At 34.5% G+C, this 27,387-nt stretch overlaps 1 protein-coding gene across 3 annotated transcripts in view; it reads left to right on the top strand.

The window, feature by feature from the left end:
* Nucleotides 1–27,387, top strand: part of LOC145248335 (four and a half LIM domains protein 2-like) — a 432,228-nt gene that overhangs the window by 133,855 nt on the left and 270,986 nt on the right. For 2 of the 3 annotated variants that reach the window (XM_080110247.1, XM_080110245.1), the window contains exon 2: nt 17,629–17,714. In XM_080110247.1, the coding sequence (XP_079966373.1) occupies nt 17,629–17,714 (86 nt within the window). Of the gene's footprint in view, nt 1–17,628; nt 17,732–27,387 lie in introns of all 3 variants that reach the window. The other variant, XM_080110246.1, reaches the window with a different exon arrangement.

Raw genomic sequence — 27,387 nt, 5'->3', positions numbered from 1 at the left:
CTCAGCCTAACGTTCACTGAGTTGGAACAGATACATGGAAGCTGGAAAACTGCTTCTGTGGTACCAGTTTACAAAAACTCTGGCGAAAGAATTGACTATCGCCCAATTAGCTTCCTCCCTTTTTTTCACCAAAATATTTGAGTCCTTAATTAATCAAGCTCTAGTCCACCACCTTACAGCTGCTAAACTTCTGTCAGACCACCAATATGGATTTAAGCAAGCCCGTTCTACTGCAGATATTCTAACTGTAATCTCTGAACGTTTATACCAAGCACTGGATAAGGCATGGGAGGGAAGGGCAGTAGCCCTAGATATATCTAAGGCTTTTGACAGGGTGTGGCACGATGGTCTTCTCATGGAAATTAAATCCTATGGTATTACTGGACGAATGCTTAGCATAATTAGATCCTTCTTACATGAGAGAAGAATCCAGGCTGTCCTCAATGGGCATACGTCCAAAAAATTTGATATAAATGCGGGTGTACCTCAGGGATCGATCCTTGGACATTTATTATTTCTAATATAAATGACTTACCTGATAAAATTATCTCTGAGATGTGTATATTTGCCAACGACACCATGATCTATAGCAGGCACGTAGGGAAAACTAATGAGCACATATCTAAGATAATGGCCGAAACCCTAGAGGAAGATCTTCAGCCTGTAGTGGAATGGAGTTATAAATGGATGATAACGTTCAACGCTGCCAAGACAAAAGCTAGTTTCCTTTTATAGTTACACTAGCGAGGGGTACCCGGCGTTGCCCGGGTGTTTGGAGGTATGTGTAGGGGGGGGGTTAAAAAAAAAAGTAAGTATGAGGATCGAACCCGAAACGTTGAGGCAAAGTTGTAAATTAAAGTGTGAAAAAAAAAAGTGCAACGTTAACCATTGCCCCACCGCGAGATGCTAATGGAAACACATTTGAATTTATTTGATTACTTGGATTTAGCAGGTGCCCGTTTTAATGAGTTAATGAGGTCAAGTTTGACTGCAGGATATTATTCATTTACTGCTGAACGCTTCCCCCCCCCCAAGATGTTATAGGAAAAAGACTAACCCACATGCGGCGAGCGACAAATATTGAATATTTATCTTCCCGAAATCGAGCAAATTAAATAGACAGGCGAGCTTCGTTGTTAACTGTGAGATATTACGATTTATATGTGATATAAAAAGTTTTAAAAAGTTGTGAAGCGAGCGACCGCTTCTCTGAAAAAAGCCTTTTGTAGACATACAAAAAAGCGAACACACACATACATACATAAATACATACATTTTCGCTTTTATATATATAGATGAAACCTTACCAGCCACCAATAGCTATGGCTCGAAATATTTTACCTGAGAACATTTCGTTCAAGCTCCTTGGCTTAATGTTCACAGGAAACATGAGTTGGAATAGATACATTGAGATCATTTCTAAGGCTGCTGCAAAGAAGTGGGCTCTCTCTATCGTGCTAGGAATTTACTTACGCCTGAAAATATCCTGTACCTCTACAAAGCCACCATTCGCCCATGTATGGAGTACTGCTGTCACATTTGGGCTGGAACATCTGCTACTAATCTCTCACTCTTGGACAGCATCCAAAAGAGAATCACCAACCAAATAGGTCCTGAATTGTCATCTAAATTCAACCCCTGTCCCACCGACGTAATGTTGCATCCTTCTGCCTGTTCTACAGATATTTTAATCGTGGATGCTCTGACGAACTACGAGCATTTGTACCCCTTTGACGAAAATACCCCCGACAAACCCGACAAGCAGCAAAGTCCTACCCCTACACAGTTGAGATCCTTAGATGTAAGAAAGCCTTTTACTCTAATAGCTTCTTCTCCAGAATGACAGGTCTTTGGAATTCTCTTCCGGTTTCCTGCTTCCCCAACTGTACTGACATGCAGAAGTTCAAGTGTAATGTGAACAGACATCTTGCTGCTAAACTCCCTACATAGTACCCCTGGAACTTAGGTCCCTGATAGTAGCCCCCTACATTAAAGTGGTAATATGCCTTGTTTGAGGTGAAAAAGTAATAAAAAAAACCCAAAAAAACATGGAGAGCATTGCCAAAACTGCTGTGAATAAGGTGGGCTCTCTCTACTGTGCTAAAAAAGCTACTTACTCCTGAAAGTGTCCTATACCTCCATTCGCCCATGTATGGAGTACTGTTGTCAAATTGTGACTGGCGCATCTGCTACTAGTCTCTTACTCCTGGTAGGGTTTAAAAGAGAGTTGCAAACCTAATAGGACCTGAACTGTCATCTAAGCTTCAGCCTCTGTCTTATCGACGAAATGTTGCATGCCTCTGCCCGTTCTACAAGTATTTTAATGGTGAATGCTCTGACGAACTACAAGCACTTGTACCCCCTCGACGTAAATACCCCTGACAAACCTGACAAGCAGCTAAATCCTACCTCTACTCAGTAGAGATCCCTAGGTGTAAGAAAAGCTTTTACTTCAATAGATTCTTCCCTAGAATTACTAGACTTTGGAACTCCCTTCCGGGATTCTGCTTTCCCAGCTGTACTGACATGCAGAAGTTCAAGTGTAATGTGAACAGACATCTTGCTCCTCATCTCCCTTCATAATATCCCTTCAACTTATGTCCGGATAGTAGCCCCATACTTCAAAGTGGCACTGTGCCTTGTTTGAGGTGAAAATGGAAAAAATAAAAATAAATAAAAAAAACTCCTTCTCTGTGTCTTACAGGCATTATTATTTTTTTTTATTTTTTTTTTATTTTTTTTTTTTTCTTTTGGAAATTGCTTCAGACAAGGCATCGAATATGCATGAAGGAAACAAAATAGTTAGCATTATTGCTAACGGCATTCAACTTGGTCATAATCATAAATCTATTCATGTGGCGTTATCCTTTTTTATCATAAAATCTTTCGCGTAATGTTCCTATTTTTGATGCACCACCGTTGCTATCATGCAATTGTTTCACAATAAAAGCTCTATTTCAAAGAAAGAAAGGAAAAGGTTAACTTGGAAGCAAGGAAATGATTAAATGTTCTCCAAAAATGAAACCATTGTCTACAAACTGATGGGGGAAACCATTTAAATTCAACAAATACGTCTGCACCCCCATCACTCCCGCATCTACCCTTTCCCGTCCTTCCCAGAAAAAAAAAATGGATGCTGATGAATTAAAAACAAATCAGTGGGAAGAATTGTTGATCAGTCCAAACATTCTTCAACAAAGTATATTATTATCTCTCTCTCACACACACACGCACACAATACACACGCACACACACGCGCAATACACATACACGCACACAACACATACACACACAATACACGCACGCGCGCACATAACACACATACACACGTTATCATGTAATTCTTATGTTAGATCCCACTTTTGGCTGCTCCCCACATTCATAAGTCTGCTTGCCAGTTTACTCTTTGTTTAAAGAATTTTAAGCTCGTAATATATATATGCTAGTAGGCCTCCCGGTGATGCACGGTCATAAAATACGCTTACATATGATATTTTAATTGATGCAGATCTTGTATTTTGTATTATAGAGCCAGTTCTCTATTGATTATTATATTGTACCCAATTTATAGTAGTGATTTCAAAAGTTGGAAAAAAAATATAACGTGGATGCCATCTGCTAGAATCGAAACCAAAACATTTAGCTTTCCAGTCCTTTTTGCTAAGATGACATGCATATCAAAACTTCACAAATTAACTTAAACGTATAAATGTATATTTGGCTTGCGGGGAGAGTTTTTATTAAGTCGACTTATGCCTGCCAAGTTCCAGTTTTTAATTTTGAACCCTTAACAGTTATTTTGACCAGCTAAAAACTAAATCAAACTTATGCCAGCAGATCAAAATCCCCTACATATCAAGTTTTAAGTTTGTAAACAAAAAAATTGACAGAGTAGTTTGGTAGAGACCGTTTCACGCGCACACAAACAAAGTCACATAATATAAATATATAGTGCAAAATTTTGTTGAAATTCAAAGATTTATATTTTTTCTTTTTTGTAACTTTTGTTTATTTCAGCCTGGATTTCTTCATTAAAAAAGAAAAAATGTAAGTCTTTGAATTTCAACAAAGTTTTGCACTATATATGCTCTGCACCTATTAAATAGATACATTTTTTTTTTTTTTTTTTATTACATTTTCACCCCAAACAAGGCACATTGCCACTTTGGTGTAGGGGGCTACTATCAGGGGAAACAGCTATTGGGGCACTATGTAGGGATTTGGGCAGCAAGATGTTGGTTCACGTTGCACTTGAACTTCTGCATGTCAGTACAGTTGGGGAAGCAGTGACCTGGAATGGAATTCCAAAGTCTAGCGGTTCTGGGGAAGAAACTACCGGAGTAGAAAGATCTTTTACATCTAGGGATCTCTACAGTGTGGGGGTGGGATTTTGCAGCTTGTCGGGTCTGTCGAGGGTGTTCACGTCGTGGGGGCACAAGTGCTTGCAGTTCGTCAGAGCATTTACCATTAAAATACTTGTAGAACAGGCAGAGGGATGCAACGTTTCGTCGATGGGACAGAGGCTGAAGCTTAGATGCCAGTTTAGGGCCTATCAGATTTGCGACTCTCTTTTGAACCATGTCAAGGAGCGAGAGACTAGTAGCTTAACTTGAAATTAATGGTTGTTAGGTTTTTATTATAACAATCTCAACCTGTTAAACGAAAACGATATACATTGAAATTAACAATATTTCATAAATAAAACATTTATTAAAATTACTTATATATAAGTAAAAAAGAAAAGAAAATGAAGGTATAAAAACTATGTATTAAAATATATAGATTTATTCATTTATTCAACAGGGTGCACATTTATATAGGGGTGCTGGTAAGTTTATGCCATGGCATTTCGAAGCCTAATGCTTCTCATCAGAAGAGTGAAGTTGCTAGGTAACATGATAGGGATGTTACCTAGCACCTTCTTCACTCTTCTGATGAGAAGCATTACGCTTCGAAATGCCATGTCATAAAGAGTTCCCACTTACCCAACACCCCTAAATAAATGTGCATTCTGTTGAATAAATGAATAAATCTATGTATTTTAATATATAGTCTTTATACCTTCTTTTTCATTTCTTGTTGACTTCTAAATAAGCTCCAATACAATTTCGTTGAGCTTTGTATTATCTCGACAAATTTCCCCTTAAAGAATTGAGTTTATTCTCTTCCTTTAAATTCCACATTTATATATATACTAGCAAAAGTACCCGTTGTTGACTGGGTTCAAAAACAGCCTACAGAAAATGGACTCTGATTTATGAAAGTATGATAGGTTATGAAAAGGAAGGGTTGTAAAGAGATAACTTCGAATTTGGGGGTATCAAAACCAAAGCAAAATATGATGAAAGTAAAAATAAAATAGATAAACCCCATAATTTATTATACCATACCTGTTCACATTGAAACACTTATCACAATATTCTGTGGATCTATATTAAAAAACCTTGTTAAACTTTGTGACATATTTCCATTCTATGGAGGTCAGGCGCGAACGAACACCCCATAATTTTATTATACCATATTTCTTCAAACTGAAACATAACTATCAAAGTATACTTATGCAGATAGATATGAAAAGTCTTTATTAAAGTTTGTGCCTATTTCCATTCTATGGAGGCCAGGCGCGAACCCAGATCCCATAATTTTATTATACCATCCCTATTTAAGTTAAAACATACTTATCAAAGTATTATTATATATCAAAAACACTTGTAAACGTTTTTTTCTTAATTTTTAAATTTTTTATTTCCATACTTTGTGGACTAGGCGCGTACGCACACCCCACAATTTTACTGAATCATCATTATACCAGATTAAACATACCCATTCCAGTATCTCAATACATCTTCTATCATTATATGTGATCAGTTTTCTATAATAATCAACCATATAGGAGCCTATTCGTGACCAGACAGACACACAGATGTTCAGCTTTATATATATATATATATATAGAGAGAGAGAGAGATGGCATATTCACGTTAATACCAATTCTCATTAGATCACCACAATATAGCAGTGGTGAGCCTGGACAATACTAGATTGATGACCTTTTGGGATACTAGACACTATATGTACTGCGCGGAGGTGTAGAAAATTCCAGGTTTGTATCTGGAGGTACGTTTAAAATCACTGGCAGAGATACACCCTCAGTCTTCGTTAAGACATGCATATAGGAGAAGGAAAATTCTGATGTAAACCTGAAGCCAACTGTCTGCTCTGTATGTCGTATTCAGTTGCGGCGACTGGGATTAGCAGTTGATCAAAAATATGTGGATGTTTCTACCCAAGCCCCCTCCACTATTAACAAATCATTTGTGTAGATTCCGGACAGTTTAGTTGTTGTGGCGGACCTTGCATGTCGAAATCGACAGGAGGATTTTTTTTATTTGAAAAAAATTTTTTTTTAAATTTTATACAGATATATTGAAATAGTTTCCGACAAATACAAAATTTCAAAATTGGTTTTCATTCAAAAATTAAAACGGGTTCTTTGTAGATATACAGAAAAAGTTACTATTTAAAATTTTCGCCAAAACATTCTTTTTTTTTTTTTTGGATATACATGACAAATAATTTGCCACAATATATATAAGAAACAAACCAATATTATTCATTAACATTTCGTCTTTATTTTAAGACTTAGTATGATTGCTTTGAAGAAATAAAATATATGTACAATATTTAAAAATGTTTGGTGCGTTTGTGATGTTAAAAAGAATCTTTTTGTTCTTTTTCGAACATATAATAGCGATTAAAATTCAAAATGTATAAAGTATATTATGATACAGAATGAATTTTTTCTTTTTTGCAAACAATACATAGTCGTTAGAATTTAAAAAAAAAAAAAAAAGAATGTTGTTCTTTTTTTTGGGGGGGGGGGGACAAAATATCTTCACAAATTCATCGAGACCTTGCAATACTCCACATGTTTTATATTAAATGCAAAGAAAAAGATATACAACAATTTTCCAGAAACAATAATCTAAAATCATACGTCGAACATTTCTCTTATAAACTGACATCTTCTTTTACATATCCACACAAATTATACAATAACTTGCAATATTCTAAACTAGCAGGAGCCATTAACCAGCGTTGCCTGGTGGAAGCCCCCCCCCCCCGCCTCACTGCAAAAAGTAAACTATGATTGTTGTTGGTGGCCATTACCATCCATGAACAATTGCAGACACTGGTGGCCGTAGCCGAAATTAAATAATCTGGCTTTCATTGGTGATTTCATTGGTGCTGGTTTGGGGTGATAACTTGGTACTGTTTTAATCTAAAAAAAAAGTGATAAAAGGAATGCATAAATCAGTATGAATTGATATAATTATGAAAAATGGACCATTATAATAATAATAATAATAATGGAAAGTAAAAACAGAAGTTTTAGAAATCAGTGGAAGCAGTCCTAGTTGTTTCCATTTGTTGTTCAAGTTTTCCTCTTCTTTTCAACTCTTCCACCAATAGAAGTAAATTAAATTCCAGTTTTATGAAGTTTGTTTTTAAACGTGTAAAACAAAACAATTACGACTTTTTTCACTTCTTTGAGTTTTGTCATGTTAAGAACGGCGTTTGGAATAGACACCACCAACCTCTCCATCGTAAGAACAGCATTCGGAATAGATACCCCCCAACATCCCCTTGTAAAGAACGGCTTTTGGAGTAAACAACCATCTTTTAGTGGGAGGAGGGGGGGGGGAATAATTCCCCCAAATTTAACCATGATAATCGTTATCAGCATATCCACCAGCAAAAAAACAAAAAAATTGAGGGTTGCAGTGTCGGTAGGAAAGAAGTAGATTTGTTTATCGCATGTGTGTACACACCTGGCAGCCAATGAATTACCGTGCATAATACTGGTCTTTATATCTATAAGTACTTTTCTCCACAAAATTTGAATGAGATTTTCTTAATCAGCATATTTCAAAACCTGTAAAAGTCGTCATTCTTATTAACGTACGCGAAATTTCAAGAATCAGTCTGGAAAAGAAAATGAAATAAAATAATTTGTAATGAATAGGACTATGACAACAGAATATTGTTTTCATTGTTTTCACCTTTTGAGTATGTATCCGACACAGACACAGTTAATCAATCGAGAAGCACATCACTCTATATAAAAGCATATAAGATATCAACGGATTCACACTCGAGAGTCAAAACAATGAAAAGAATATGCTGTTGTCCTAGCCCTAGTAAAATTGTAGCGTAGGTAATCAATGTAAAAGATCGGTAATTGTGCATAAAACCAGACCCTAACTTTTAAACACGCCGGCAGATCTGCCAATTGGGGTATGGAAGCACAAAATGGATACAATACCTCAGCTATTCTTCAAAATTGCTTACTTATATATTTAGGCAAACTATTAAGATCATCATCATCACCATCATAGCCTTGAGCCCCTGGAGGGGCATATTTTTTGTTGATATATTTTTCAAACATATTTATGTTTCGTATTTTTATTTTTTCAAATATAGTAACATTTTTTTTTTAAATGTGCTTTATTTCAATATACTTTATTTTAATATATTTTATTTAAACCTGCGCAATATATTACAATCGTTGCTGATTTAAGAATAGATGTTTTGGCAATATCATCTACTGGATTCATACTTATGTTGTTTGAATTTAATTTTTTAACATATGTGAAATATTCACATTTTAAAACTGTTAAGTTATTTTCTGTTGCACATTCACCTTTTTTAAACTGCTAAAACTGAAAAAAAAAATGTAACACATTCATTGTTTTCTTTTCATGTTTCTGTAAATAAATATATTTTTAAAATATCTAAACAGTTTGACAAAATATATAACATTAACTTAAATAAACAAAGTTATTTGAAAAGATATGTGATTAAAAAATCAAATATAGAAAAAGGTTTAATTTTTTTATATATTTTTAATATTACATATGCTAAAAAAAACATTAAATCCAATCAACATAATAAGTACGAATCCAGTAGATGATACTGCTAAAACATTTATTTTTAAATCTGTGATGGTTGTAATAAATTGCGCAGGTTTAAATAAAGTATATTTAAATAAAGTACATTTAAAAAAAAAGACTTTGAAAAAATATAATTACTTACTGGAACAAATGTACAAAGCGAGCGAGCAAGAGAGAAAGAAAATAAATGCTTGTTGTTTATTCTTCGGCATCGCCGTGAAATGTTTATAGTTTCTGTTCGGCATAAAAACAAATGTAAAATGTGAGAGAGAGAGTTGGGAAGAATATATACAGAGAAAGATAGCGAGAGAGTGGAAATACAAACTGACACCGTAAAATATAAGAAAATGAATGCAGCAATTTACTCAGAGGGCAAAATTATGTATCAATACGATGCCATATTTGAATGGTATATTAGCGTTCGTTTGGCATGCAAATACTATTAATCCAGAATATAGAAATGGTCAAAGCTCAGCCAATTAGAAAGAGCAGAATTAGTCTGGGGAGACTTTATTATTTTTGTATTGGAAAAGGGAAAGATTATGTTATGTCTATGAGTGTATAATCCAGTTACAAAGGGTGCAAGCACAATATATGTATAATGTGTATGTTTCCTCCCTGTGTTGACTGGAGGTGGTAGGAGAACTTGATATTTAGAGGGAAAATAGGAACTACTTCCTCTAAAGATGATTACGATTGTGATGATGTTACTCCTAGGATGAAATGTAGAATTTTATTATAACGATTAAATGTGTCTAAAATGTCATTCTAAAGTTACATAAGATAGTGGCTAATAGTCTAAACATAATAATTTTGTATGTGTCATCTGTTGTTGCAAACCTACGGTACTTTGCTGCAGAGGGGAATTTCTGCAATCAAAATATTATATATGGAGATAAACTCGGTTACATGCAAACATTTTGTTTTTCTTTTCATTATTCTAATTTCAAGTTTGAAGGACTTTTATTAAAAAATTATGTAAAAAAAAAAAAGATAAACATTTGATTTTCACGGCATTATCAAGTAAATTGAAACTTTATTTCAATAAAAACAATGTAAATCAAAATGTGAAGTGTCAGTATTGTGTAATTGAATGAATTATTTATTATATCAAAAGTTTAATATTTGTTTTCCTTAATGACATTTGCTGATTCACATGAAAGTTTTTGTTTTTGTTAAACGAACATTTATTTAAAAGAGGATTTTTGTGTCACCAACTTGCCCTATTTTGATACTAATACTTTGTCTTTTGTCTCTCTCTCTCATATATATATATATATATATATATATATATATACACACACATATCTGGTGGTTAAAACATTTTGCCAAGCGGAGGTTTTAGTTGCCTACTAGTTAGAGTATGCTGAATATTCTAACTTATGATTTTCCTGAAATTAGATCACATTTTGAATTTATGGAAGCATAAAACACAGCCATTTGCATCTATCAAAATTAAATGGAAAACAACTCTCATAACTTAAAGGGGAAATAACCCTCTTAGCTTAAATAAATAAACTTAATTCCATTTTTAAATGCAACTGCTGTTGGTAATATTTTAAAATACATTGAATTAAATATAGATTAAAAACAAATTAAAGAAATTAACTTCATATAATATTTCTAAATATAGTTGAAACAATTCTATTACAACAAACAATTACTTGGAAGTAATTATTAAAAAAAGATTTTCTTTAATGTAATATGCAAATGACGTTATTTCTTGACTGAAGATTTCCTTTGAATAAATAGTATGTATAGAAATTATGCTGGAATGTATGAAAGTCCCTTGTATTTCTGATTAATATTTTTAATCTTTATTTTTAATTTAGTTATAAATATAGGAAGGTTTTTATCCTTACATTCAGAAGTACTATTACTGCCACCCATAACACTGTTTTTTAACAGACAATTTTTTTCATATTCACCGTCAATTGTACAGAGAGTGGGAGGAGTAAAGAGAGAGAGAAGGGAAGAATGGAAGGAATAAAGTAACTGCCTGTTCTGGTTTTGCTGAAATGACCCAATTTGATGCCATGTTGTACTTACAGAGATTGTGAGTTCTAACCTCACACGTAACATAATTTTACTCTGATTTTGTTCTAAAATAAAGTTAAACGTTTTAAATTACAATATTATGCAGAGTGTTTCGTTTTACATTTTTGTTTATGTAATTTATGGAAATTAGGACCCGAGGAGGTGCAAGGTAACCTTACTAGTACTTTATGCTCTATGGCCCGTGGGCCAAATTTGGCACTTCAGAAGCTTTTGTTCAGCCACTAAGATGAAAACAAAAACCACCTGCCACAAGACAGCAAAATATTATCAGAGTTATAACACAGCACGTCAAAGATTATAATTGTTCTGCAATAAAAATAAAAATGGATGAATTCTAACCGCATGTTAAATATTAGCAGACATTTCTTTGCTGCAGTTGTTAACAATTTTTATTTCTTTTTTCGTACTATGAAATTTAATATGCCATTCCTCAAGAAAATTCATAAAAATTGGTTTTGTATCTTTTGGAATTACATTTTGAGTTATGAATTCTTTCTGTTTATCCGATTTCCTTGATGATAGTTTTTTATTCTTTCTTTTTTTTTTTTTTTTTGTAGAAGCTTTTTTTTTACTATTTTTACAGCTGTTTTGTAAATCATTGCGGATTCAGATTACAGAGAACAAACATAAATATCAAAAACTAGATTTTAAGTTTCGTAATTTTTTGTTTTGGTGAAGGAAGGCGTTATAGGTAATAGAAGTGGTGTTTATTTCTCAAGTAAACTATTTATTTCTTTGAATAAATCAGTGTGCATTTTTCTTGGTATTCGTAGCGAACGGTGAACGATGAGCAACCTGGATTTTGTCTGTGATTTAAACTTAGGATTTGCAGCATCCAATAAACATCTGTCAAGATATTTTCCACATCTTTTTTTTTTTTTTACTTTCAGCGGCTTTCTTTATCCTTTGTTATGTTGGGGCTGCTTGTTTCTAATGCATAGAGTTCCAATCATTAAATCAACCTTTGATTGATTCAACTATGTGGTCGCCTATATAAAGGCATAACGTCTGCTTTTCTCCTATGTGTCTTCTCTATGATTTCTTAGAATAGATTTCTACACATATTGTTAAGCTCTCTTTTCATATATCCACACATTAGGAAATTTTCAAATCTGTTCACAGGTGCTACCAGATTAGGCTGTCTGAAGGTATCTACTTCCTGACCTAAAATGCACCAAACATTGATGTTATTTTTTTCCTTTTGTAAAACACGATCATGTTCTTCCAAGCTAACAAAATAATCAAACCATAAATTAATATTTGAGGATATAAATAACTTGAAGCATTAAACATTTGCCAAAATGATTGAACCTGAAAAGTATAAAGCATCCAAACTAAACATCATAAATAAATATTTCCTAATGTGTGGATATATGAAAAGAGAGCTTAACAATATGTGTAGAGAAACATTTTGAATGACTCATTTTTCTCATATCTCCCGCAAACCATATTTAGTGACATTACTAGTTTTTTTTTTTTATTTTTCAAAATTATCGGATTTAGCATTAACTAATCTGAAAAGGGTTGATATGCCGTAAAACAAAACATCCAAATCAAATATGTTCATACTTTGGTGTACTACTTTTAAATGCAAAGATTTTTTAGGTCTCTTTTTGTTTATCTCTTTGATTTCCATGTTAGGACGAATACCTAACTTCTAGCTGTGTCCTTCATTTCTTATTTTCACACCTAAAATTTTCTATACATTTTTCCTGTGCAAATGAAACATTTGATCATTTTTATCTTATTTGTTTTGATTGGAATATTGTTCTCACCTTGAGTGTTATTTGCGCAACGTTTCGGTCGGTTTGACCTTCAGCCGTCTTTGGGCATATTGGTCTTGGAAAAACAAAGAGAAAAGTTACTGGCTCCATAGATATTTTCATATTCTTGGAGTTTGTTTCTGTTTTATGGCTGTGATTTCGTATGTGTGAAAAAAAATTGGTTGAATGCCAAACTGACAAAAACATTGCACAAATAAAACTCAAGATGAGAACAAAAACAATATGAAAAAATCAGTCGTCATCTAAAAAATTCAGAACTACAATCATTTTTACTTCTTCAATTCTTTCCAACTTAATAAAAACATATTTTATATTTCAAAGGATTTTTGATTGAGAGCTAGAATAATTTTCTTTATTGATCACAATTTGAAATGAATATTGAAAAACATAAGTTGCTACGTTCAGGGTATTAATAAAACAATCATCTAATATATAAAATAAAGTCAGCCTGTTTCTCAAATCTTTATCGTTGATAGTTTTTTTTTTTTTTTTTTTCCCCAAACAACATATTGGGTTGTGATTTGCGATACACTGGTTCATGTTCTTATTAAGAAAAAAATAATTTCTATTCAATTTCTTTCAAGAAAATAATTTATCTGCTTCCAAAGATTATTAAAATGGATACATGTTTCAATAATTTTCTAGATAGCATTAGCAACAGTAGCAACAAACCTGTGACTCAAAAAGTGGGAAAGAGAGTCTTTTCACTTCCTTTCCTACCTTTCTTTTATTTCCTTACGTATTGCATTGGCATATTTGTCCTATGCTTAATCATTCTTGAGACTCTTATTTTTACTCTGATTTTGTACTGAAATCAACTTTGACATTTTAAATTACAATATTAAGCCGATTATTTAGTTTCACTTTATTTCGGTAATTTAGATAATTTACCATCTCAAACGATGATGGAGAGCCCTACTAGTTTTATATAAAAAAAAATATTCTCCAATATTTGGCCAATTTTTAAGATAGATCGCATGACGTTTTACAATGGTGAATCATTGATCAATATATCTTCTATATATCTTCTATATATATAAAAGCGAAAATGTGTATGTATGTATGTTTGTATGTGTGTTTGTGTGTCCACTAAAATCTTTAGACAGACACGACAAAAATTCATAAACTTGCTATCATATTGAAGCTCCATCCTTCGCCCCAAAAATATCGAAAAATTGGCCAAAAACGTTCATTTTTTTCACCCCGAAATCGACACTTTTTGACAGGGGGGATCAACAAAAACCGTCCCCTCGTGACGATGACCGGTTCTATGCATGCATCAGATGACGTCATGACCTGATTTACTTTAAATAGTTAAAGAACTGGCTAAATTTCATGTACGTCGCGTTAGCTCAGTTGGTTAGTGCGTTGGTTCATTATCTAAACATTTTGGGTTTGAATCGTGGTATGAGATGTCTTCTTTTTTATTTTTCCGATTTTTTAAATTCAAATATTGTACCAGTGTTATTTAAGCCATTTTTTACGTAACGTTCGTTTTTCTGTTTTTTTTTTTACTTCGCTTATTCTTAGCGACACCCCAAAACACCCGGGTAATCACAGAGGCTTATTTAAGCCATTTTTCACATGTTGTTTTTTGAGGGGGGGGAGGGTTTAACGTTTGTTTTTCTGTTTTCTTTTTTGTTTTTCGATTTTTACATTTAACATCGTTAGTTTGCCTTAAGTTAGTTTTTTTGTGTTTTTTTCGATGTTTTGATTACTCCCCTCCCCCCGCTTAAGTGTTAACGTTCGTTTTTATGTTTTCTTTTTTTACTTTGCTTATAACAAACAAACCTGGTCATTGACCTCATTTGCTGAATAGCTATTGCTTACGTCGTCGTCGTTGTTGTCGTCATAACGCTCTACTACTTCCGTGTAGGCACCTGTCGATTTGGTTCTTACTTAAATAAATTCAAACATCTTTCAGTAACTCATTCTGGTTGTCCGAATGGTTCATGTTTTTTTCACATTTTATTTTCAAACATCGCCTCAGGGCTTCGGGTTCGATCCTAACCCCCCACCCTGGTTTCTTTTTTATTTAACATCACACACACCTCCAAACACCCGGGCAACGCCGGGTACCCCCGCTAGTATAATATAAAAGGCAAAATGGGCGCGTGTGTTTTTGTATGTCCAGCAAAGGCTCTTTCCACCAGGGTTCTCGTGGGGGAGTACTATTTTTTAGAACTTTTTATATACTTCCTAGATTATAATATCTATGATTTGCGAACGAAGGTTGTCTCTATCTTTTATTTGAGCAACTTTTACAAAATTCACGCTATTCCTTCCTCTCACATATTTATTTGTGTTTTTCATATAAAAGCGAAACTAATCGAAAGCGAAGGTAGCTTCTTGGCTTTCGTTCCAGGGATGTCCAGAAGCAATTAGCTTTGATCAGTGTGGGTGAAACCCCTTATATCAGGCAATTGCTATTCATTTGGACGCTTTCCTGACCTCGTGGGGAAGAAAATAAATACTACGAGAGAAAGCAAAAGCTGGACAGGCCAGGTTTAAAAGCCACTTTCATTTCTTTGCCGACTCTTATAATTCTCAACTTAATTATCATTGAGTTGACAACTTTTGACATTGCTAAATTTAAACGCTTTTCAATTCCTGTGGCATCATAGCAGAGTGGTAAGATATCAGGTTTTCTTTTATAATTAAATATTTAAATATATTAAAGAATCAGAATCGGGAATTGTATCGGAATCGGGAAAAATATTGGAATCGTCCCATCACTACTGCTTACTACCACCTTTTTTTTTCTCCTCTCAACACACACCTCCAAACACCCCGGGCAACACCGGACACCCCCACTAGTTACATAGAAAGGAAATACTTGGCAATGATATAACTTCAGCAGTTCTGAAACATACTATTAGACTGTACTTTGGATTTGAAAAAGAATTTTGATTAGCTGTAAAAATATTTTTATATACTAAATGAGTCACCACTTATGAAGGTCAAAAGCCAATTGAGGAGAAGGGTTAATGAGATTCTCAGTGGGATGATGAATAATATTATGAGAGGATTGGAAACGCCGAATGGAATAAACAAAATTTGATTATTTAAGAGGATATTTTGACAAGTGTTTGTTGACAGTGGATTTGGAAATGGTCATGTTATAGTTTGCAGAGAAGCTTTTATACCTATTGACATGGTTTCATTTTCATGTTTACGCAACCATCAGTGTAGGATGATAATTGCTGTCAGTTGGGAAATTTGATCCCAGCTATGAAGCCACTTGTGATTCCATTTGCTAAGCCTTTACCTCCAGGCCACCAAAAAATTGCCACAACTCTGTTCATGGACATTCCATTTGTTTTTAGGTACGTAGAAGAAGAAAGGAAATGATTTTGCAATAGACAAAGGATGAGTTCTTGCTGTTAATGTCTTACAATGTGAAACAAAGATCAGAGCTCAGTCGGGCACCTTCCATGGAAATAATGATAGTGGAGAAAGACTGGCACAAGATGATGGCTTGACAAAGTAAATCTTATCAAAAAAGTACAATGGTGTTTTTTAATAATGCAATACTGATAAGGTTCTTATGAGATTTTCTTGTAAAAACAAATGATTCTTTTGTGTTTGATTAATTCTAGAATTCTGTTTACACTTTGCTCATGTCTTTCAATCATAGGTGTGTCCCTTTTCTTCCATAGATTCTCCTGAATAGTTCTGCTCTTGAGGAGACATCGACTTTAAAACTTCTTTGTCTTTATTGGAGTTCGTATATTAAATCCATTGCTTTTTTTTTTTTTTTTTTTTTTTTTGCTTCTGTTCTTTCTCTTGTGCTAAACACATTATCACATCTGAGGCTTTTCTGTATATCAACAAATCTACTATCAAACCATTCATAGCGTACTTTTGTCATATTTGGACGTGTATGTATGTGTGTGTGTCCAGAGAGAGGAATGGGCTAGACGAAGAAGAAAGAGAGGTGGGAAAAGAAATAGAAATCTTACATTTTTGCCCTGGGCAATGCTGGGTAGCCCTACTAATTAATAAATAATAGATCAGAACACCATTAATACATGTGTGTACACACACACACACACACATGTAAGTAGTAAATTCACACGTCTAAAACAAAAATAGGTTTGCATCTCCTAAATTTCATACTAGAATTGTCTGCAAGAACCTGTGATACAACAAATGCAAGTGCTCAATTCTAAGTGACAATCTTCTGGAGGTTAAAGTTTCAATCCTCGGCATGGGTGACACAAAAAATACAATTACAAATTACTTAAGACCTCTACTTGGTCATGGCTGACAAAACAAAAGCAAGTTACTCCTGTGCTTTAAATAAAGGATTCTGTTTGAAATTCCATAAAGATGTGCAAATTCTGACAAGATGCACCTGAAAAAGATAGGAGATTACATTGATCGAAACATTGTAAGAATGACATCAAAGATCAGAACAGTAGTCCGAATAATTCAAATGATCATACTTTAAAAATATCTACCTAATCTACTCAACCGGTTAAAGGAACTAAATGTATAAACTAATATATCAGTGTTGGCCTTACGAGTCATTAGTCAATTAGTATACATTAAATATTTATAACTCTAATAAAAAATTAATAAATATCCCAACACAATGAAAGTACATGTGTTACCAGGGTAAACAAATAGAGAGAGGTATGCATGGGCAATGTATAAGTAAATATGACTGTTTTTTATGTTTGGGAGCCAATATGGCTGCTACCAGGACAGGCCATACAAAGTTTAACTAGCATATATAAAAAAGTATAAGCTATAGCATATATTAAATAACTATGACTCTTATAAAAAAATTATTTTGGAATTTTCTTTGCTTTTTTTTTTATTTGCAGGGAGTTACTATCTATGAAATCGATGAAGATCAACCATGTATGGAATGCGCTGATAGATGTCCTGGTTTCAAACCCCATGCTTGGAGGTAAGAAATTTGAAAAGGTATTTTTTCCAAAAATAAAATTCTTGTATTTTATTTTCTCTATTTTTAGATATTAATTCTATTGTTTGTTTATTCTGTTTAAATGCAAAATTATCTAAAAAAAAAAAAAAAAAAAAAAAAAATGGAAGTTTTAAACAATAATGTAAATATATTAGCAAGTTTGCAAATATGATTATGAAAATCGGCATCAGAAAGAATGTTTTAATATTGTGCGCCTAACATGTCTTCTGATTTTCAGTGGAATTGCAAGCACTAAAAAATAACAGGCTCAAATAAATTACACTCCTTTCTCCACTTCATTGGAATCGTTTTCCTCATCACTTCCTAAAGTAAGTTTTCACAGGATTGTGTGAATTCAAAGTATTTTCAACCAATGAAAATCGTTCCAAACCCTAAAAGTAATACATCTATGTGAAAGTAATAAGCCAGTGTGAACTAAGAAATTAACACTTAGACCTTAGAAATGTTTAATTTCATCTGTTTAACATGCTTCGTTTTCTTCCCCCACTAACATAACTTTCAATACTCAATTCACCGAAGATGCTATTGTTGTACAAAATGGCCTCTACCAAAGCCAAGAACAACACCATTACTAATTGAATGTCATGAGGATCATATGCATTCCAACTAGTTGCTCTGTTAATCTTATCACACTCATGCTATATGTTTGATGACCCACAAAACTTTAGTATTGGTGCAGCTAGTCGGGAACTTGCATAAGTAGTCAGCCGTCAATTCCTCTCAGGGAAAGTTATTTCCAGTCGTTCTGGCTTAGTCTTATAATCAAGTTAAGATAACTTGGATTTAACCTTTCTGAAAGTTTGCATGTTGGCCGATACTTTAACACCAGCCATTTTATGATGCTCAGGTGTCTACTTTTTGTTTCCTGTAGGCATGTTGACATCCCAAGGCATTTCAAGCAATCACGTCATAATGTAAAACATTCACCATGCGAAATTCTATATAAAAAAAATATTCATTGGCATCTTTTTTCCATTCTTAAGCGACCATCAAAGTGTAAAGACTGCATGAATTAAGATAAAGAGTAAGCTGTTATGCAGTAGACCCCTCCTCTCTTCACATTGCTGGAATTGTTCATTTCAAACATAAGTACCAATACACATGATCCCCCTGTCATCTCGGGAATTGCCATAATGTTGCTATATGCAACTTTGAACTGCCTATAAGACTCCACCTTTGAATATTGCTGCAAGGCAACGGCGGTTTGGGATCAGTTTTCCTTCTCTTAGATGAGTTGTCTTCTCAGACTGATAAGTTTTATCTACTTGAAGCACTTGTTTCCAGGTGGCAGATAACCTGCTTTCGCCCCTCCTATCAGTAATAAGAGTTCTGCCGGGATTATATCTATAACACATGAGTAGACCGGGAGCTGGACTTAGTTGTCAGAAACTATTGGAGATGCGTACTGTGAGGAGCGTTTTTTTTAGAGAATTGGAACTTGCCCCGTTGCTACTCTTTGAATATTACAATCATGGAACCACACAAATGATAACAGGCTGAATTTCTTTTCTTTTTTATAACTTGAGGCAAGGTATGAAGCCACTTGAAGTAATGGGTTAGCAAGAACGAAAGATGATTATCACAGATAGGAGATATCTGTTGACCTTAGTCTTGAAAAGACCCAAGGTTAAAAATAGGGGGGAAACAGTCAGCAGTAAAAGAGTTCCAACAACCTTGCAGTTCTTGAAAAGAATAAGAAGCTGTATTAGAATGGGGTATCAAAACAGCAATTTGATGGAGACCAGTGGACCAATGAGTCAAACGAGCTGGAATAAAGGAAGCAGGGAAGACAATTCTGAAGAACACGTGCTATAATAATATTTGTAGAAAAAACTAACAGCGTCACATCTGTGAGAGGAAGGTTGCAGTAAAGAAGAAAGTGTGCAGCCAATCAAATTGCAGATACGTTTCTGCAATTTATCAAGAACCTTCAAATAAGACAACGATTGACCAGATTAAATATGACAACAATACTCCATTAAGAGGTTGTTTATCCATCAAATGTACGAATTTTGTTTGACTTATCTGAATATTAGTTTACTAGTCCGTATGTCCAGTGTCACAAAAAACCTCCCTTTATAGTCACTCTTTATCAGTTAAAAATTATTAAAACCAATTAAATTTAATTAAAAAATTAAAAAAAAAGATGATTGTCTGTTTTTTTTTTTACACGGTGGTCACCACTTATCAAGGCCCGGAAGCCACTCAGAGATAAGGGTTATTGCAAGTACAGTACGTTAGTGTGGAGATTTGATGAAGTGTTTACTTAAAGGGGCGGTTCATTAGGAATTTGTTAACGTTGGACTTGAAGACATCCAAGTTGTAGTCAGGTGGGAAGCAGGCAGACGGAACAGAGTTCCACAGGCGTGGAGTTCTAAGAAAGAAGCTTTGTTCATGGAATCCACGTTTTGATTTAGGCACAGATAAAGAGTGGGGGAAATTTTTCACAGTGGATTCAGCTAGACGGGTGTTTTTCGTGAAAGATTGGCGAGGGGGGACCAGAGATTGGAGTTCAGACGAGCACCTGCCATGGAAATAACGATAAAATGTTTATGGTTTCAGTATAGAAAATATCTGCAAAGTGTACATTTTCAAAAATAGAGATAGATAGATAGATATAGAGAGAGTGTGTGTGTGGATTTAGGCAGCATGTTTTCATTTAAACAAACACTATAATAAAGCACCTAACGTTTCTGCTTAATTATTCATTTTTTTTAAAGTTAATTCTACTTTTTGTATAATCATTCTTGTCTGTTAAATTGCTGTATATCGAATTTTTAGTGTCTTTTCATTCCATTTTTTTGCAAATACATTCAACTGGCGTTTTTTATTTTATTTTATTTTATTTTATAATTAAAAGTCATGTTAAAAGGAGACTAAATTTTTTTTTATTATAGTTTCTTTTTGAAATTAAAAAAATGTGCAAGTGAATTGACATCTGTTCTTTTATAATTTATATAAAATATTATTCAGAAAAAAAAAAAACAAGATGTGTTTTGTGTTGAATTTTCATTGAAAAAAATTTTAATCTACATTTTTTAAATTATTTTTAAAGAATTTGCGAAGATATTGTTTTAAATTCGTTATTTGTTTTATTTTATTTTTTATCCATTTTATTTATAATGTTTTAAAAAAATTTTCAACCACCGTGGAATTTCCACAGGTTCTGTTAGTATTATCTAATTTCAACATTCTCCATGTTGTTTTCTGTATATGTATTCTGTAATGAATTCAGCAATTAAACAAGTAGAGGTGAAAAGCGAAAAATATTTCAGTTGTATGTATTGAATTAAATGTTCTCTCGTATGATAAACTAGCAGGGTTACCCGGCGTCGCCTGGGGCAAAAGTATAACCTATTTCTATTAAAGCTTCTATTTCTTTATATCTTTCATTCATTACTCTATATTTATCTCTTTCCTTCCCCTCATTTTACCCCCCCCCTCTCCCCACAATCTCCTCTTCCTCCTCTTCCCAACCCATATGGACATACACACAGACAACTTTCCTTTATATAATAGATTCTTCTAGATTTTCTTTCCAAATTAGTGCATAATAACGCTGAAAAACCAACCTAGTCTTATACATCTATCGTGTTATTTCAATATCATTTCTCTCCTTGAAACATAAACTTTTACTGACCAGGTTTCACGTCCATACATCATCACTAGGGCCGTGACAACAGCATATTCTTTTCATTCTTTTGACTCTCAAGTATATATCCGACACAGTAAGACACATTCAATCAACTGAGAACCACATCAGTCTATATAAAAACATATAAGATATTAACAGCTAAGAGTCCAAACAATGAAAAGAATATGCTGTTGTCACAGCCCTGGTTATCACGCTACATACATATGCTTGACAGTTACTTCCCTTGGTCAACAGTGGTAACGCTCTGCTGTTCAGTAAGTTCCCTGGATTTATTCTGTCCACTGTTAACTCTTGTAATCACTCAGCTCCATGTGCGCCAATGGTATCACCAAGGTAACAAAACTTCTGAACAATTTAAATAGCTTCACAAACATAACTATCTCCACATATGAGTTCTCATCCATCTCCATCGTCTTATACTTGTTGCACACAAACTGATTATCATCTTCCAACCTACCTGCAATTGCATCCGACTCCTTTTCCACAAACTGAAGAGGGGAACTTTCCTCTTTCAACACAACTACTAATAATCATCGATTTTCTAATATAATATTCTTTTTCCAATGAATAAATTATTTAAAATTTTAGATATTATTCATCCAGGGCAATGCTGATCAAGAATATACCAACTTTGTGGATCTTCGATTTGTAGTTTTTGACCTTTAGCTGGGCATGCAAACACACCGACAACTGCTCTTTATATAATACTCTAGCAGGAATATCTGGAGTTACCCGGGTTCACATGAAGTTCCGTTTGGACGCACCTGCTATATTAAGGATATTAAGCACTTTTTCATTATATGTCAATTACATCGTGGGCAACATCGATACCCCAAAAACAACTTCAAAGATAAAAGATCTGGTAATCCTATTTAAAAACAGATAAAAACACAAAAATGTAATCGACCCAAAAAAGTAGTATGTCACAATGGGATACAAAGAGAAGAAGCTATTCTCTAGATGTTGAGCACTGTTTGATGACTGTATACCAGCGGATGGGTGTCTGGCATTGCCCGTGTGCTGGAATCCTCCTCCCCACCAAAAAAACTAAAAATAAATAAATCAAAACAATTTTATTTTTCAATTAAAATAGCAGGGATTGCCCGTGCGACAAAAAAACAAAAAAAAAAATGAGCTGTGGTGGCTGGGCTCGAGCGTGAAAAAGGGGAAAAACTTATCTGCAAATGCTTTTACCCACATGGCCATGAGTGTTTATGACATCATAACGTTGCAAAATAAGCTTTTTAAACATAGTTTTAGTTTAATATGTGTGCGTGACTTGTGAAAAAAAGAGACGTGAAAAACGGACCCTCCCTTCCAAAAAGTGGTCCAGTTGACCGCCACATAAATCTTCTTTTTTTTTTTTTTAAATTTTCACATATTATGCATCCAGGGTATTGTCCTTTAAGATGAAACCAGTTTCAACCCAGTCCGATGCGGATGATAAAAGTTTTTAGCAGACATACAAACACACACTAACACACAGACATCCTAGTGGGGGTGCCCGGCATTGCCCGGATGTTTGTAGGTGTAAAAGAAAAAAAAAGTTTTGGTAGGCAGGTAGGCTCGAACCTGAAGCCTTGAGGCAAATAGCCTGATGACTTACTTCGATGCCACGAGGGCAGCGGAATTGAGAATGGTTGAAATTAAACGATAAAAAAGTTACGTGACAGGTACACGAATTTAATGAGGTCAAACATCACGCCATCGGGGAATGAAATCCCGCACTTAACTTTGGCTGCGAGCCAGTTTCTCCAAGATCTTGGGGGAAGCCAACTCCCCATAAAAAGGGGAGTGTCCAAATGAATAGCAATTGTCTGATATGACGGGTTTTGCCTGCATTGCTTTTCTGGACATCTCTGGCATGAGTGCCAGAGAGACTTGTTTGCTACGAATTCAGTTTCGCTTTTATACCGAAAAGCCAAACAAACACGCGAAGACCAGGAAATACCGCGAAAATAGCATGTAAAGTCGCTCAAATAAAAGATACACACAACCTCGTTTCATAAATCGGAGATATTATAATCTAGGTAGTATATAAAAAGTTCTAAGAAACAGTGACCCCCTCCAAAAGCCTTTGCCGGATATACAAAAAAAGGTACACACACTAACACACATTTTCGCTTTTATATTATAGAAGACTAAGGGGTGCACCTAGCATTGCCTGGTCATAAAATACGGTTACTCCATTTTAATGGAGTCAAAAAACAAAAATGGAATTGGGTGCCATCTTATTGTGCTATTAATAGAAAAAAAAAAAAACGCTGCGTGGTGGAGGTGAACTTGCAAAAGTTAAGTTCATAAACAAACATTCTATTGATTGAACCAAGATGACACACATGTTATTACGTTGCAAATTTATCTTTTTTAAAATGAAACAACATAATGACTGTTCACGCATGCACGATTAAGAAACAGCGTGAAAACCAAGATTTTTACCTGATCCCCTTCAAACAAAATGATATGTCTACAGGAAATAATTGACGATTTTTTCTATTTTTTCGATATTATGTGCCTAAGAGATTCCTCTTTCTAACGGTATCTGGTTCATGCCGGTTCGATGCAGATGACAAAAGATTTTAATGGATATACAAACACATTAACACACAGACTACTGGGACATATAATAGACTAGTGTGGATGCCCGGCGTTGCCTGGGTGTTTGTAGGTGTATGAAAAAAGAGAAAAAAAATGTTAGGCAGGCAAAGGTGACGCAAAGGTGGAGGTGTTAAAAAAAAAAAAGTAGTTGCGAGAGGTGGGGCGGAGGAAGAAATCAAAACAACAGTCGGTAGCCCACGTGGAGAGAGGTGTAAAAAGAAAATTGTAGTAGGGGGGGGGTAAGATGGAGAGAGGTGTTAAAAAAAAGTGGTAGTAGGCAGGCAGGCTCGAACCGTGATGTGAAGGCAGAAAAGAAAGTGTATGTGACGCATTACCGATGCTCCATCGTCCGACCGGAAGTTCGTAACGTTGAAATTAAGGAAAGTCAATCAAACCGATACGATGATATGATGACTTGCAAAAAATGGTGACACAAAAAAAACAAAACCGACCTCTCCCTATAGAAAACCGGCCAGTTGAGGGTGAAGGAATTAGTGTTTTGGGCCAATTTTTCGATATTTGTTGTCTGAAGTGTCATGGTTTAAAACGATACTGGTTTGGTGAGGTACCATCGTCTCTGTCAAAAGTTTTTGTGAGACACACAAACACACACACACACACACACACACACACACACACACACACACACACACACACACACACACACACATTTTGCCTTTTATATATATAGATAGGAGAAGAAGATAGAAGACGAGCTGAATTTACCCGGCGTTGGCTCAGAGTTTTTTTATGTTAACATTTTGTTTTACCTGTTTTTTCTTGACCAAATTATTTTAAATTGGATCGATTTGAATTTTTAAATTTAATTATTATGGTATCATTTTCTTATTAAATTATTAATTGAACCACATTTTGGTTTATTTTTATACTTGTGAACCTGTGTGCTCCCCTCGAGGGTCACTAATTTGTAAAAGACGTTTTCCTTTCTTTCCTTACCTTTCTCTCTTTCTCCACCCATTTTTCTTCCACCACTTCTCTCTCTTTCCCACCTCTTTCTCTCTTCTCTCACCTTTCTCTCTTTGCAACCTCTCTCTTTCCCCCATCTCTCTCTTTTACTCATCTCTCTCTCTCTTCCTCCACCTCCCTCTCTCTTTCTTCCACTTCTTTCTCTCTCTTTCCCCATCTCTCTTTCTTTTCCCATCTTTCTCTCCCCACCTCTCTCTTCCCCTTTCTCCTCTCTCTTTATCTCTTTTCTCCCACCTGTCTCTCTCCCATTTCTCTCTCACCTCATTCACTCCCACCTCTTCCCTACCTATCTCTTCCCCATCTTTCGCTCTTCCTCCACCTCTCTTCCCCACTTCTCTCTCTTTTCCCCACCTCTCTTTATCGTTCTCACCTTTTTTCTTCCCTCCACTTTTCTCTCTCTCTCTTCCCTCCACATCTTTCTCTTCCCTCTACTTCTTTCTCTCTTTCCTCACCTCTCTCTTTCTTCACCAACCTCTCTGTTCCCTCCTCTTCTCTCTCTCTTTTTCCCCAACTCCCTCTCTTTCTCTTTCTCCACCTCTCTCTTTATCTCTATTCTCCCCACCTCTTACTCTATTCCCCCCTCTCTCTTTCATTTCTCTCTCTTCTCTTTGTGACGTCATCCAATATGAAATTTAACAAAATGAGATCATTTTTCTTTGTGACGTCATTCACAAACTTTGGTGGTACATTATACCAACTACATCGTGCCATAAGAAGCAGTTTTCTGACTCTCGGAATGAAGAGCATTTTTCAGTTTTTTATCTTATCGTCTGCTGCAAACAGCAAAATTCCACATCTGAGGATTTTTTTTCTCACAGAGTTGCTCATGAGCTCGTACCTCTTTTACTGATCTGATATAAAAGCAAGTTAATAGCCGAAAACACTGAATACTGTTCAACAAAAGAACAGCCACTAACGTATAAACCAATTACTGTAAACTTAATTGGCTTCACATGGGCAAAAAAAAATAGGTAGTCTATTTCAAGATGGCTGCAATTCAAAATATGTTAAACTGATCGTTTTCTTGATTACAAACAGTGGCCGAGTGTTGGATAACATTTACGTTTTTATATTTTCGCTGCGTAAAACTATTTTAGCATGCCAATAATGGTGGGATGCTAAGGCAGACGTTGATTACAAAAAAAAACACAAAACAAAAACATGGTAGTTATAAATGTATGCTCATAAGATGAAGTATGCATTAATACCTAAGTTTTGGGTTTAATAAAATTATTTAAATGCTTTTCTATCATCCAGAGAGTTATTACCGTCGACTGATAGAAGAGTCTATCAGACATGTATGAAGTGTGATGATTAGGGCTATGACAACAGCATATTCTTTTCATTGTTTTGACTCTTAAGTATATATCCAACACAGTTAATCAACCGAGAACCACATTGCTCTATATAAAAACATAAAAGATATCAACGGATACACACTCGAGAATCAACACAATGAAAAGAATATGCTGTTGTCCTAGCATTAGTGATGATATATGGAAATGAAACCTGGCTAGTGAGGGTTGGGGGTATGTGTTACATGGAGAGAATTTTCTAGAACAATGAATACGATTAGTGTGTAATGTGAGTCTTAAAGACAGGCTTAGATCTGATAATCTCAGAAGAAGATTAAATCTGGACAGTACAGGGAGATGTGTGCAGAACAGGAGGCTTTGTTGGTTTGGTCACCTTGAAAAAAAATAGATAAAAATGCTTGGATTTTTATATGTAGAACAGTTGAGGTAGCAAGGTCAATTGGCAAGGAGAGGACCAAGAAAAACATGAAAGTGATAAAAATGGACTTGAGATGAAGATGGATAAATAAAGAGTTCAAAATAGACTTTGTAGCCTAGTGGGAGATGCCCTTTTCTCTTCCCTGTAACCTCTTTCCCACAGAAGAGACATGGCGAGCTTGTCTCTGCTTTATCGTTATTTTCATGGAAAATGCTCATCTGAGCTCCAATCTATGGTCTAAACTTTCATGAAAAACACTTGTCTAACTGAAAATACTATCAATAATTTCCCACACTCTTTATCTGTGCCTAAACCTAAACGTAGATTCAATGAACAAAGGCTAGTGTTCTATAAAGACGAGTTTTGTAAAGGTAACTTGCCCTTAATCTTAATTTAATCTAGATGCAACGGCGCAATACAAAAAGGCAGTTTTACATGTTTTAAAATATACAAAATGTACAAAAATATACAAAAAAATGTACAAAATATACAAAATGTACAAAATATAGAAAAAAATGTACAAAAATATACAAAAAAATATGCAAAATGTACAAAATGTACAAAATATACAAAATGTACAAAAATATACAAAAAATATACAAAATATACAAAATGTACAAAAATATACAAAAAATACAAAATAAACAAAAATGTACAAAA

This window comes from Euprymna scolopes, chromosome 26 (assembly GCF_053919585.1).
Source record: "Euprymna scolopes isolate OS-2025 chromosome 26, ASM5391958v1, whole genome shotgun sequence".
In the NCBI taxonomy this organism is placed as follows: Eukaryota; Metazoa; Mollusca; class Cephalopoda; order Sepiida; family Sepiolidae; genus Euprymna; species Euprymna scolopes.
The sequence above is the reverse complement of the archived record's forward strand: the minus strand, read 5'-3'. Positions and strand labels throughout refer to the sequence as shown.